Here is a 12783-nt window from a genome sequence, read left to right as displayed (position 1 = left end):
TCTTGAAGCCCTCAGAATTGCCCATTCACCAGCATATCTTGGCTTTCAGAGCGCTGAGTTTTTCTTCATTCAGTATGACAATACAGATCTTCTTTTTCCTGACTTTAAGTTAGATCTTTAAGGAATTCATATTTTTGTCTTCACATTTTTAATACACTGTCCCAATTTCCCATGACATTTTTTAGGAACAATTGGTAGGCAGGTTTTCTAAGCGTAAGAGATGAATAACGAGTGCTGAAGCATCTCTAGGTTTGGTCCAGAGTGTGTCCATCCCTTAGTACTGTCAATGTGGAAAACAAAGCATTTTGGGGAATTCCGACCTACAGGCTCAATTTTTAAAGACGAAACACAACCTGAACCTTTTAACCACCAGAAATAGAAACTATTCATCTTTTGATATAGTTGAGTTATATAATAAAAAAGGCTTTACCAAGAATCATAAACATTCCCTTAGTGCTTGCCTATTTTCTAAGCCTAGTTCTCCAGTTCGCTTATTGGTCCTGCAGGTTAATCAATTTTCTTTCAATAAATTTCTTTCTGTCCAATTGCTTAAATTGAACAGAGTCAGTTTCCCTTGTTTGCTACCACAGTACCTAACGGCTTGATCCATTTTAGGGTTAGGGTGACCAGATGTACTATTTAGAGATTTCTTTTAAAAAATATTTTAAAAATATGACAACATTCTTTCATGTTTTCTCCCCAAAGGTCCTAAAAAGCATCAGTGTCTCCCCCTTTCCATCGGGCTAAAGTAAACACTGGTGTCACCCTCGCTCAGGTGGGCATTGCTCATGGCCTACTTATTATTTGCTGCCTATAACTCCGGCCCGTGTGCACACAGAGCTTGCCATTCATTAAGCATGTGTCCTGTGTGTCCCACTGAGCCTTGCTTTCCCACTCTCTGCCACCACTGTGCAAATGAAAGCCAGAAGCACATCTCCTTTCTATTTGATTTGCTCATCTTCCAGAGATCTGAAGCAAGCTCATGGGTAATGTCTAGCTGGCTTACATTCTGTTCCAGTGTGACTAAAGCAGTGCTAAAAGAGGTCAGTCTACCCTGCACGGCCCAGGAACTGTGGAAGCAGTCCTGATTCAATCAGGTGGGTCAGACTCCTTGGATGGACCAGCCATTTGGGCAGAGAAAGCTCCTGTAAGAGAGCTCTTCTCCACTTTCATCAACTTTTTACCTGTATTTCCAGTTTAGATATCTTACCCAAGCTCCAGACCCAAATATATAACTTCTTTTTCCATCTGGATGTTACACAAGCACCCCAAACTCATCATTCTATAGATGGAGATGCTAACTGTCCACTTCTTTTAGAAATAGAACCTTCCAAGTTTTAATCTGGCCAGCCAAGACAGGCACATATTATATTTCCTAGCCTCCCTGGTAGCTAATTATGGTCATAGGACTAGATTCAGGACATAGGTGAGGAGGGGTGATGTATGTTATTTCCACGTCACCTCCCTAAAAACAAACTACTTGATCCTCTGTTTTCCTTGCTTCTACTAGCTGAAAAATACCTATCACTGGAGCAGTCTTGGGAGCCACATATGGGAACAGTAGACTCAGTCCCACTAGTTCTCTTCTGTTATAGGAGAGAGAAAAAAACTATTTTATGTGAGTTTTAAACTATTACTAGGGTCTCTTTGTTATAGCATCTTAGGCTTACTCTAATATAATGCAAAAAACTGAACCTGTATCTCCCTCCCTTACATGTTCCTCCTCCTATATTAGTTCATGTCCATAAATGGCATCCCAGCAATCCCAAGACAGGAACCTGGAGACATCTTTGACACTCTTGTCTTTCAACTTCCACATGCAACCAAGCCAGGATTACTGCCTCCATCTCTTGTCACTGTCTACTCCGGTCATTGTCACTGCACCACCGGAGCTCAGAATCTCATCATGTCTTCCCTCTCTTTCTGCAAGGGTCTTCTAGATGGTTTTTGCTGCATGTCTGTCTATATCTAATCTACCCTCCACATTGAGGTTCAAATAATATTTCTAAAATGCACATCTGGTCATAGCACTCCTATGCTCTCACGCTTTCAAATACTCCCTGTAGGCGTTCAGAAATACAAGGACTCATTTTAGATGGGGGCACCCTCTTCCATGGGGCTTTCCTGGTGGCTCAGCTGGTAAAGAATCCGCCTGCAATGCAGGAGACTCTGGTTCAATTCCTGGGTCAGGAAGATCCCCTGGAGAAGGGACAGGCTACCCACTCACTTAAAAAAAAAAAAAAAGTAAAATATTTGTACTTTTCAAAAAACATCATGTCCTCTTTTGATTCCTGGCTTTTGCACATGCTGTCTCCTCTGTAAATTTCCCTTCCCTCAATCCCACTCTTCCTCTAGTAACGTCTACTTATCTTTCCTGACTTCCTCAGCTATCACTTCCTATAAAAGCTTCTTCTTGCTCTTACTGCAGTCATAATACCCTAGAGAATCACATCATCTTGTCTAAGAATTTTCTATTTAGTCATCTGTCTTGGCCATTATTAATAACAACAAGCTCTCTCCTGAAGGCTTTTAAAAACTGCTACCTAGTAGGTACTCAACACATTCAGTTGAATGATTTAAGCCAGTTGACAGATTGGATTATTTGTTCCCAGTTAGTTTTCTCTCTTCATTCTTACATTGTTCCCTGTAGGCAGAGTACACTTACCACTCCATAGACTATGGCCAGGTGAGACGTTTGGCCAATGCAATGTGAGTACATGTGCCATAAGACTTGTCCAAGCAGAAGCTTAAAAGGCATTTGTGTCATTTGTCTCTGTACCCTCTCCCTACCAGCCATGAGTCCTCCACCAGGAGAAGAGCATGCCCACACTGTGGCTGCTCCTTCATCCTGGGTCTTGGAATAAGAAATCTGGAAATGAGCCAAGTCCCCCAATTCTAGCCAATTCACAGTTGATCTGGAGCTGACTGCAGCTCTCATATAATGTGAACAACTAAATGTTTTGGTGTTGTGAGCTATTGAGATTATGAGGTTGATTATTGCTATATCAAAATGCTGACTAATATTCCTATTTGGGGCCCATAAAAAGCATTGAGAGCATAACATGTGCCAAATACTGTGCTAGGAATTATACATCATTTCATTTTAATGATCACAACAACCCTACAATGTAAGTTAGCTTTCCCATTTTAAAGCTAAATAAAATAAGGTGAACTATTAATTTAGTATTTAAATCCAAGTCAGTTTGAGCCTTATCCCTCTCTCCCAACTGCCTCCTGATGAGCCCAGGGCAAGGGAGGAGTGATGATGCAGGATTCCAGCTGAATGTGAAGGTTCTACTCCTAATTTAGAGCAATGCTTCCTGCAGGGCTTCAGCCGCTGGAGGAGAACAGGGAAGCAGCATGTTCTGAGTTCTTCCTTGTCTCTTGGCCCATAAAGAACTCTAGTCATCCAAGATGCCGTCTTTCATTTCCAGCAAGCCAGAAGCTATCTTAAAGACCAAGATTTTAAACCTACATATGCTCCCCCTTGTGTGGCTCCTGGATGCACAGCACCATCCGCTAGTCCCAGATGGGCTCTGACATGCCAGCAGCATCTGCTGTCACAGGGTCACATCTGATGCCCTCCTGTGCCTCACTGGAGCACTCCTCATTCACTCCTTTCCTGTAGATTTTAGGATTTAATTAGAAATACTAAATGCTATTCTTTTCCACTTTTCCCTGTAATATTTCCCTGAGTTCTGTGAATTCTGAGCCTCATTACCCAATGCCCTATGACAGATAACCACGTTGTACTGTTGTTAGTCTCTAAGTCATGTCTGACTCTTTTGTGACCCCATGGACTATAGCCCACCAGGCTCCTCTGTCCATGGAATTTCCCAGGCAAGAATACTGGAGTGGGCTGCCATTTCCTCCTCCAGGGGATCTTTCCAACCCAGGGATCAAATGTGTGATCTCCTGCTTGGCAGGTGGATCCTTTATCACTGCACCATCAGGGATGCCCAGACACCTGGATTTGTTCCCTTAAATCAGGAGTACTAGTTTCACCCACATTAACTAGAAAATGTTTCCCTTGGATTCAGGCATTTGAACAACTAAGTCATATGTAAGTCAGTGACATTATTTCTTATTTTTAATCAATAAGATACAATGGACTTAGACAAGTCATTTACTTCCTCTGAGGCTTGTTCTTCTTATGTATAGGTAGATAGTAACCAGCCTTACTTAGAAGGATCAAAAGAGATTTTAAAAAGTCATAAAACACATTTAAAAAGCATTGCGAGCATGCTCAGTCACGTCTGACTCTTTGCAACCCCATGGACTGTAGCCTGCCAGGCTCCTCTGTCCATGGAATTTTCCAGGCAAGAATACTGGAGTGGGTTGCCATTTCCTACTCCAGGGGATCTTCCCAACCAGGGACTGAACCTGTGTCTCTTGCATCTCCTGCATTGGCAGACAGATTCTTTACCACTCACAAAACTAGAAAAGCATTATAGTTTCTAAATAAGCAAGAGCAACAATTAGATTGTACCTTTCTTTATAATTCCTAATTGGGGGAAAGTCGTTAAAAGAGCTAAAATAATTGGAAGGAGTAAAGAGGTGAGTGTGTCCTGGAACAAAAAGTTAAGACCAGAAGGGACATTTGAGGGCCACGTTGGCTAGAGCGGGATTCATCCCACCTGACCCAAAGCACTTGACTCACTTCAACAGTTCCCAATATAACAACATGTAATTGTTCCGAGTTGATCCTATCCTGTCCACCAGGCACTGGGTGCTACTCGTTCCTCTGAAAATGCTAACGAGGGCTCTCCCTTCCCAGCTGCTGTTTTTCATTCCAATCATTAGTGGTCAGAGAAAGGCTGAAGATAACTGGGGCTCCTTCTGTGGCTCCTCACTGAGGACCTTTTGTTTGTTCAGTTGCTAAGTTGAGTTTGATTCCCTGAAACCCAACGAACACCAGGCTCCCCTGTCCTTCACTATCTCCCAGAGTTTGCTCAAATTCATATCCATTGAGTCAGTGATGCTATCTAACCATCTCATCCTCTGCCACCCCCTTCTCCTTTTGCCTTCAATCTTTCCCAGCATCAGGGTCTTTTCCAATGAGTTGGCTCTTCGCCTCAGGAGGTCAATATATTGGAACTTCAGTTTCAGTCCTTCCAATGAATATTCAGGGTTGATTTCCTTTAGGATTGACTGGTTTGATCTCTGTGCTGTCCAAGGGACTCTCAAGAGTCTTCTCCAGCACTACAGTTCGAAAGCATCAATTCTTTGGCACTCAGCCTTCTTTATGGTCCAACTCTCACATCCATACATGACTACTGGAAAAACCATAGCTTTGACTAGATGCACCTTTGTCAGCAAAGTGGTGTCTCTGCTTTTTAATATGCTGTCTAGGTTTGTCATAGTTTTCCTTCCAAGGAGCATGCATCTTTTAATTTCATGGCTGCAATTACCATCAGTAGTGATTTTGGAGCTCAAAAAAAAAAAAAAAAAATCTGTCACTGCTTCCACTTTTCCCCCTCTATTTGCCATGAAGTGTTGGGACTGGATTCCAAGTTCTTAGTTTTTTGAACGTTGAATTTTAAGTCAGCTTTTTTACTCCCCTCTTTAAACCTCAACAAGAGGCTCTTAAGTTTCTCTTTACTTTCTGCCATTAGAGGGGTATCATCTGCATATCTGCGGTTGTTGATATTTCTCTCAGCAATCATTCCAGGTTCCTATGCAATATTGTTATTTACAGCATCAGACTTTACTTTCTCCTCCAGACAAATCCAAAACTGAGCGCCATTTCTGCTTTGGCTGAGCTGCTTCATTCTTTCTGGAGCTATTAGTAACTGCCCTCTGCTCTTCCCAGTAGCATACTGAATGCCTTCTGGCCTAGGGGGCTCATTGTCTGGTGTCACATCTTTTTGCCTTTTTATACTGTTCATGGGATTCTCACAGCAAGAATCCTGGAGTGATTTGTCATTCCCTCTTCCAGTGGATCACGTTTTGTCAGAACTCTCCACTATGACCTGTCTGTCTTGGGTGGCCCCGCACGGCATCAGCTCATAGCTTCATCGAGTTACACAAGTCCCTTCGCCATGACAAGGCTGTGATCCATGAAGGGGCACTGAGGGCTCTGTAAATCTGATTCCCAACTCATCAAAATTAAAGGGAGAAAAGTTCCGTGCCAAAGAATCTTACAGCTGAAAGACACGACCTCATTCAAAAGATTATAAAACCAAGACAACATTGTAAAGCAATTATCCTCCAATTAAAGATAAAATAATAAAAAGAAATGGATTTTTAGAAGATAATAATACATGCAATCCCATGTTCACTGCTACTTTATTTACAGTAGCCAATAGTCAAGATATGGAAACAACCTAAGTGTCTGTCATTTAATAAATAGATAAAAAGATGCCATACTATATATTTATACATGTGTGTGTGTATAATTGACATTTATATCCATGCACACACAATGGAATATTATTCAGCCATAAAAAGAATGAAATCTTACCATTTGTGACAACATGGATGGACCTTGAGATCATTATGCTAAGTGAAATAAATCAGAAAGACAAATACTGTATGATCTCACTTATATGTGGAATCTTAAAAAACAAAAAACCAAGCCCATGATATAGAGAACAGATTGGTGGTTGCCAGAGGTGGGGGCTGGGTGAAGGGGGTCAAAGGGTACAAACTTCTAGTTTATAACTAAGTCCTGAGTATATAATGCACAGATTTCTTTTTCTTGGGCTTCAAAATCACTGCAGATGGTAACTGCAGCCACGAAATTAAAAGACAATTGCTCCTTGGAAAAAAAGCTATGACAAATCTAGACAGCATACTAAAAAGCAGAGACATCACTTTGCTGACAAAGTCCATATAGTCAAAGCTATAGTTTTTCCAGTAGTCATGTACAGATGTGAGAGGAGGACTATAAAGAAGGCTGAGCACCAAATATAGATGCTTTTGACATTGTGGTGCTGGAGAAGACTCTTGAGAGTTCCCTGGAGGGCAAAGAGAACAAGCCAGTCAATCCGAAAGGAAATCAACCCTGAATATTCACTAGAAGGACTGATGTTGAAGCTGAAGTTTCAACACTTTGGCCACCTGATGCAAAGAGCGAATTCACTGGAAAAGACCCTGATACTGAGGGCAGGAGGAGACAGAGAATGAGATGGTGGGGATGGCATCACCAAATCAATGGACATGAGTTTGAGCAAACTCCGGGAGATAGTGAAGGACAGGGAAGCCCGGCGTGCTGCAGTCCAAACCAATATAATGCACACCCTGGTGACTAAAGTAAAATAATACTATGTTGCATATTTGAAAGTTGCTAACAGAATAAATGCTGAAAGCTATCACAAGAAAAAAATTGTAACTGTATAAGATGATGGATGTTAACTTATTGTGGTGATCATTTCATAACATATAGAAATATGTAATCTTGTACACTTGAAACTAATGTTATATGTCAATTATATCTCAATGAAATAATAAAATTACATGCCAAAAGAAAAAAAAAAACAAAACCAGATTACAAGACCCAGATCCCATGGATATACAGTTAATCTGTGGAGATGGGATTGGAATCCAGTCCTCAAATCCTAGGTCAGAGTTCTTTCCACTAACCAAGTCCTGGTACTAACACTATAAGCACTAGGTACTTTCACTAAGGCTATAGTATAGTACTAGCATGGAATTACACTAGGACTACTAGAACTAATGCCCAAGTCTGTATAAGCTAGACACTCAGCAGAATTATGAGTCTAAAATCTAAGGAGTAAATGGGATACTGAAACAAGCCCCCTTTCCTAGTCCGGAGAAAAGCATCCAGGCTCATGGTAGGAAGTGGAGAGAGTTGTAATAAAGTGCTGAAAGATGCTCCAGTACAAAAAAGGTCTCTTCTATGGGAAAAATGAACAGAGGAGGGAAGGGAGTTGAAAGGACGGAAAAAGGAGATAATGGAAGTTGAGGTAACAGTTCAGTTCAGTTGCTCAGTCGTGTCCAACTCTGTGACCGCATGGACTGCAGCACGCCAGCTGCTGAGGTGTCAGGAATCTTTAAAAGGGTGCTCAGGGCTGGCGCACTGGGATGACCCAGAGGGGTGGGATGGGAGTTCAGGATGGGAAACACATGTACACCCATGGAGGACTCGAGTCACTGTATGGCAAAACCACTACAACATTGTAAAGTAAAATAATAAATGAACTAAAAATTATAAAAAAAGAAAAAATATATATTATCAATACAAAAAAAAGAAAGAAACCCCTGCCTCTCTAGGACTAATAACATTTTAATTCTCCATACGCAAGCCCATTTTCATGCTACCTGGATGCAACAAACCAGGTAACAACCCTTCCTGGATACTTCCCTTCCTGCTGTATGTAGCCTGGGTTAGTAGCCACCTTACAGCACCCCCAACACTTGGTGCATATCTCCACGGTCGCCTTTGCAAGTGGTACCCCCCAACTGTTCAGTTTCATCACTGAGGTCACCACCACCACACTGTAAGTTGCTGGAATGCACGACTGCCTTACACAATGCACAGTGCCTGGATGGGACAGTAACTCAGCAGCTGACTGTGCATGAGTAAACATGCTAACCCAGCCATCACCTCTTCCAGGAGCTGGTTTCCGAGGTGCTCGACTCCCACCCCAGGTTTGAGGTGGGAGTGCCTCATCCATGTCCTTACAGCGCCTGTGTGGCTCTCATTGTAGGACTTTTTGCCTCCACATCAAAACTATCTGAAAACTCATTTGAGTCACTGATTAGACTGACCACTCTTCAAGGGCAAAGACTATGTCTTTTCTCTCTGTATTCTCAGCACCTATCAAAATACTTAGAAACCGCAGGTATTTGGTACATGCCTGGGGAATGGATGAATAAATGAATCAATACCACCAAAAAGGTGCCGAAAGAAATGCTAATAGAATACGCACTCTTTATTACAGAGAGACCCAAAAGAGTCTCCAGGAAAATGCACTGCCTGCTCCTGGAGTATGTTCCCAGAGTGTCACCACGGTTCTGGCGTTTCTCACAGCCGCTGCTGCCAGAAAGGTTGAAATGCCACCCATATTGAGGAACAAAGACAGTGAACCCTCAAGTCTTCTTGCTAGATGGCACCTGTTGCTAAAATAGCAGCTGGTGAGCATTTCATTTTGTGCAAAACAACAAGGACAATAACAGCAACAAAACAGTCTATTGCAGGAAGCTCCCTCACACCGACAATGGGAAATCAGGAGGCTAAATATACAGCAGAAAGAAATGCAGAATTTTTGCATTGAAAGACGAGGAAGAAGCTGCTAGAGCCTGAGGGAAAAAAAACCTGAAGTGTTGATTAGAAATTGCTCAGCCTGCATTAAAACAGAGAAACTGGTGGGGGGTGGGGGGGATGGGAGGAGAGTAGGAGAAAAGGAGAGAAGTGAGAAGCGGGAGGAGAGAGAAAGGGAGGGAGAGGGAGAATGAATGTGTTTTTTTTCCCCTCTGGCTCTCTGACTCATTTTTAATCTGTCCTTTCCTTTTTCCCTCCCTTTCCACCACCCCCTCAAGAGACAATTCATTGATTGGGCTGGACTAAAATGTCTTACCTCTCCTCTCCTGGTTGCTCTGTGAGGGAAGAGTCTGAATCCATCTCCTCCTTGGCTGATCCTCTCTCCTCCCCGCCCCTCCGCAGTCGCCATTGTTAGCTCCTGCACTTGGCTGAGACTGAAAGGCTTGTCCACCGTGGGATGAAAGGGAAGCGGAAGCTAGGCCCAGGGGGTGCCAGTGGGAGATCAGTGGGATCTCTGGAGCCACCTCACCTGCAGAGCCTGGAAGTTCTGGCCCTCTGACAGCTGGGATAGCCCTGATAACCTGTTGCCTGTTTCCAGGCAGGAGCAATCTCTCCAGGTGCCGATGGGAGAAGAACGGGCCAGGGCTCGAGAGAACTGGGTTCTGGCACCTGCTCCAACACAAACTTGCTGTGTGAATATTGCTTCTCTGGGTCTCCATCCGTATAAATTGAGAGGACTGAACTAGACTGTTCCTTCCAGGGACCACTGCATTAAAAAGCTTTCAGCCTCTGGCGTGGGCTCTACCTTCCCCTTCTGCCCATGCCCTACAAGTCTTTAGAGAGCTTTTCGAGGGTACACCCCAGGGTGTCTAGAAGAGCATCTCTGATTCAAGGACCCCTCCGCAGTTGCCTAGCGGACTTTAGGGAGGTGATAGAGGTTCAAGGCCAAAGTTCCCCTTAAATATGGTAACTGAGAAGCAGAGGCAAATTAAGGACATTCAGAATCAGTAAGGGTAGAAGTGGAAGGCACTGGGAGGCCAGAGGAGTGGGGAGGCATGGATCAGACAAACCCTGAAATTAGAGATGATTCAGATGTGAATAATGTGGGAGGGATGAACTCAGAGCAGCCAAGAGAAGTGGCTAACTCTGCTAAAGGCTCCCCAAAACCTAAACCTAGCAGGGGGCAAGAGCCAGTGTTAGGGACCCTTCATTAGGAATAGGAAAAAAACTGAGGTAATCTATAATCTTACTCTGAAACTAAGGGAAATAGTGGTTTTGTCTTTCTTCCTAACTGTATTATTGACCCTCTTTCAATCACTTGCCTTAGATTTTTAATCTTGTTCCTCTTTTCCTGCTGACTTGATTTTTTCCAGTCTTCAATGCCCCGAGAGGGGACACAACTGTATTTTTGGTGCTATTTTACATTTTCTCTCTTGCCCTTCACTGCCCCCTCTGGTCCTCACCTTTCCGCTCCATCACCTGGTTTCCAGTTTGCTTTGAATTGCTGCCTCAGACCCAGCCTCTGACTATCCTACCCCTCCATCCCCAGGCAGGGCTGCCCACCCTGCCTGGCCACCTGTCTCTCAACCTCCCAGATCATCCTGTGGGACCACACATTTGGAACTCGAGCCTTTCCAGATCCCAGGAGGGTGACAAGAAAGTTCACCAAAAGGGAGGGGGAAATATGGAGGTCCAAGCTCAAGGAAGTGACTCTAATGCTAAAGAGAAACCCTACCTTCTGAATATCTCTGCAAATTATCTTTATTAGGAAGCGTTCCCAATTGTTTATCGGAGGAAGGCTCTTCTCTATGGAAGCACTCCCCAAATGCTACCAAATGAGTGAGCTCAAGGCCCTCAACTCCACAACCAATCAAGCCTCCATCCCAGTCTCCTTCCTCATTCCAGCTCCCCTTCACCCCTGGGAGCCACAGAAGAATGCCCCTGGGGCTCCGGGTTCTCCCGGGAAGAAATCAAGGAGACACTCGTGTACCTCCAACCTCCAGAAAACTAGTTCTCTTAATTAGTCTCCCCTGAGCTTTCATTTTTTTTTTCCCAACCAGGTTTTCCCCAGGACTCACATAATACAAACTCCGAATAAGACTGAGGAGAACCGTGGAATGGAAAGGGAAATGCACATTGTTAAGAACAATCTCATATCTCGAATGAGTCAAAACACCTGCATCTCTGGCCGGCTCACTTGATTATGGGGCTTCTCTCGGCCTCCCCCATCATTCTAATACACACACACACACACACACACACACACACACACACTCGGGCTTCTCTCGGCCTCCCCCATCATTCTAACACACACACACACACACACACACACACACACACACAGCCCCCTCCCCCACTTACCACCATTCTGCTAAGCAGCTTTAAACACAGTCTGGGGGGAACTGGGGATGGGGTGGGGAGGCGGGTGAGAACTGTACCAGTACCGGAATACATGTCAAGTTATCCGTCTCGGTTGAAAATGTCTCTTACCTGTTAGCCAGAGGAGAGCAACCCAAGCCATCACGATTCTGTCCATTTCCCCCAACTTCCCATCCAGATTAACGAGTGAGGGAAGTAGGAAGCGGCAGAGATGGAGGATCTATGTAACCGAGTGGCGGAGGCGGCGGCGGAACCACGGCGCCGGGTGCGAGCGGGGCCCCGGCGTCCCTGGGTTCAGCCACCCGCCGGCCCGGCAGCGCAGGCGGGGCCCCGGGCCGACAGCGCCGCAGGCTGCACGCGCGTTGCCGCGGGCTCCCGGAGTCCGCCCCGCGCTCGGCGGCGCCTTCCCAGCCCGCTAGCGCACCCGCACGCTCAGGCAGCGCAGCCCGCCGAGTGCCTTCCCGCCGCAGCGCACGCCGCGCGGGGGAGCTCAGCCGCCGGCCCCCCGCCCCGGGCCTGCCAAAGTTTCTCCGTCACGTGAACGCCCCTGCGGCCGCGAGGTCAGGGCCGAGAGACAAAGTACAAGGGGGAGAAGGTGCGGAGGAGGCGGCTGGGCGGGCTGCGCCGAGCTGGGAGCGATCAGCGCCGGCAGCTCCTAGCGAAGCCAGCGTTCGGGACCAGAGCCAGAAGCGGGGTTGTGGACCTGAGGAGGGTCTGGGTACGCACGTGGCCAGGGCCATTCTAACTGGGAGATAGGCACCTGCGGCGACTTGGCGTAACTTGTGGGCGAGGGTGTGGGCTTTCACTGAACCCCCTTGCCCCCCCCCCCCCATCCTGATCCCTTATTAACAATGCCCAAAACCAAGGGGCTCCGCAGAATTGGAAAAGGTACGGGAGAATCTGCATCCAAACCTTCTTCTTTTAAAACGTTATGAGGTTAAAACATTATGACATAAGGGCATGCAGCTCTTTAACAGAAAATATGTAAATAGAGAATGAACTGAACAATTACACAGCTCACATTTGTCCAGCATTCAGTCACTTCTCAGCCTTTTGTCTCAGAAAGGTGCGCTTGTGGCTCAGATGGTGAAGAAGCGGCGTTCGATCCCTGGGCAGGGAAGATCCCCTGGAGTAAGAAACAGGTACCCTCTCCAGTATTCTTGCCTGGAGAATTCCAT

General features: G+C 45.2%; 1 protein-coding gene across 5 annotated transcripts in view; it reads right to left on the bottom strand.

The window, feature by feature from the left end:
- Nucleotides 1-12200, bottom strand: part of ILDR2 (immunoglobulin like domain containing receptor 2) — a 65675-nt gene extending 53475 nt beyond the window's left edge. For 4 of the 5 annotated variants that reach the window (XM_070462737.1, XM_070462739.1, XM_070462738.1 and 1 more), the window contains exon 1: nt 9543-9960. In XM_070462737.1, the coding sequence (XP_070318838.1) occupies nt 9543-9945 (403 nt within the window). In that variant the 5' untranslated portion in view covers nt 9946-9960. Of the gene's footprint in view, nt 1-9542; nt 9961-11716 lie in introns of those variants that run through there. The other variant, XM_070462740.1, reaches the window with a different exon arrangement.
- Between the last annotated feature and the right edge of the window lie 583 nt (nt 12201-12783).

The sequence above is a fragment of the Odocoileus virginianus genome, unplaced genomic scaffold, assembly GCF_023699985.2.
Source record: "Odocoileus virginianus isolate 20LAN1187 ecotype Illinois unplaced genomic scaffold, Ovbor_1.2 Unplaced_Scaffold_12, whole genome shotgun sequence".
Classification (NCBI taxonomy): Eukaryota; Metazoa; Chordata; class Mammalia; order Artiodactyla; family Cervidae; genus Odocoileus; species Odocoileus virginianus.
This window is presented reverse-complemented; position numbering and strand designations above follow the sequence as displayed.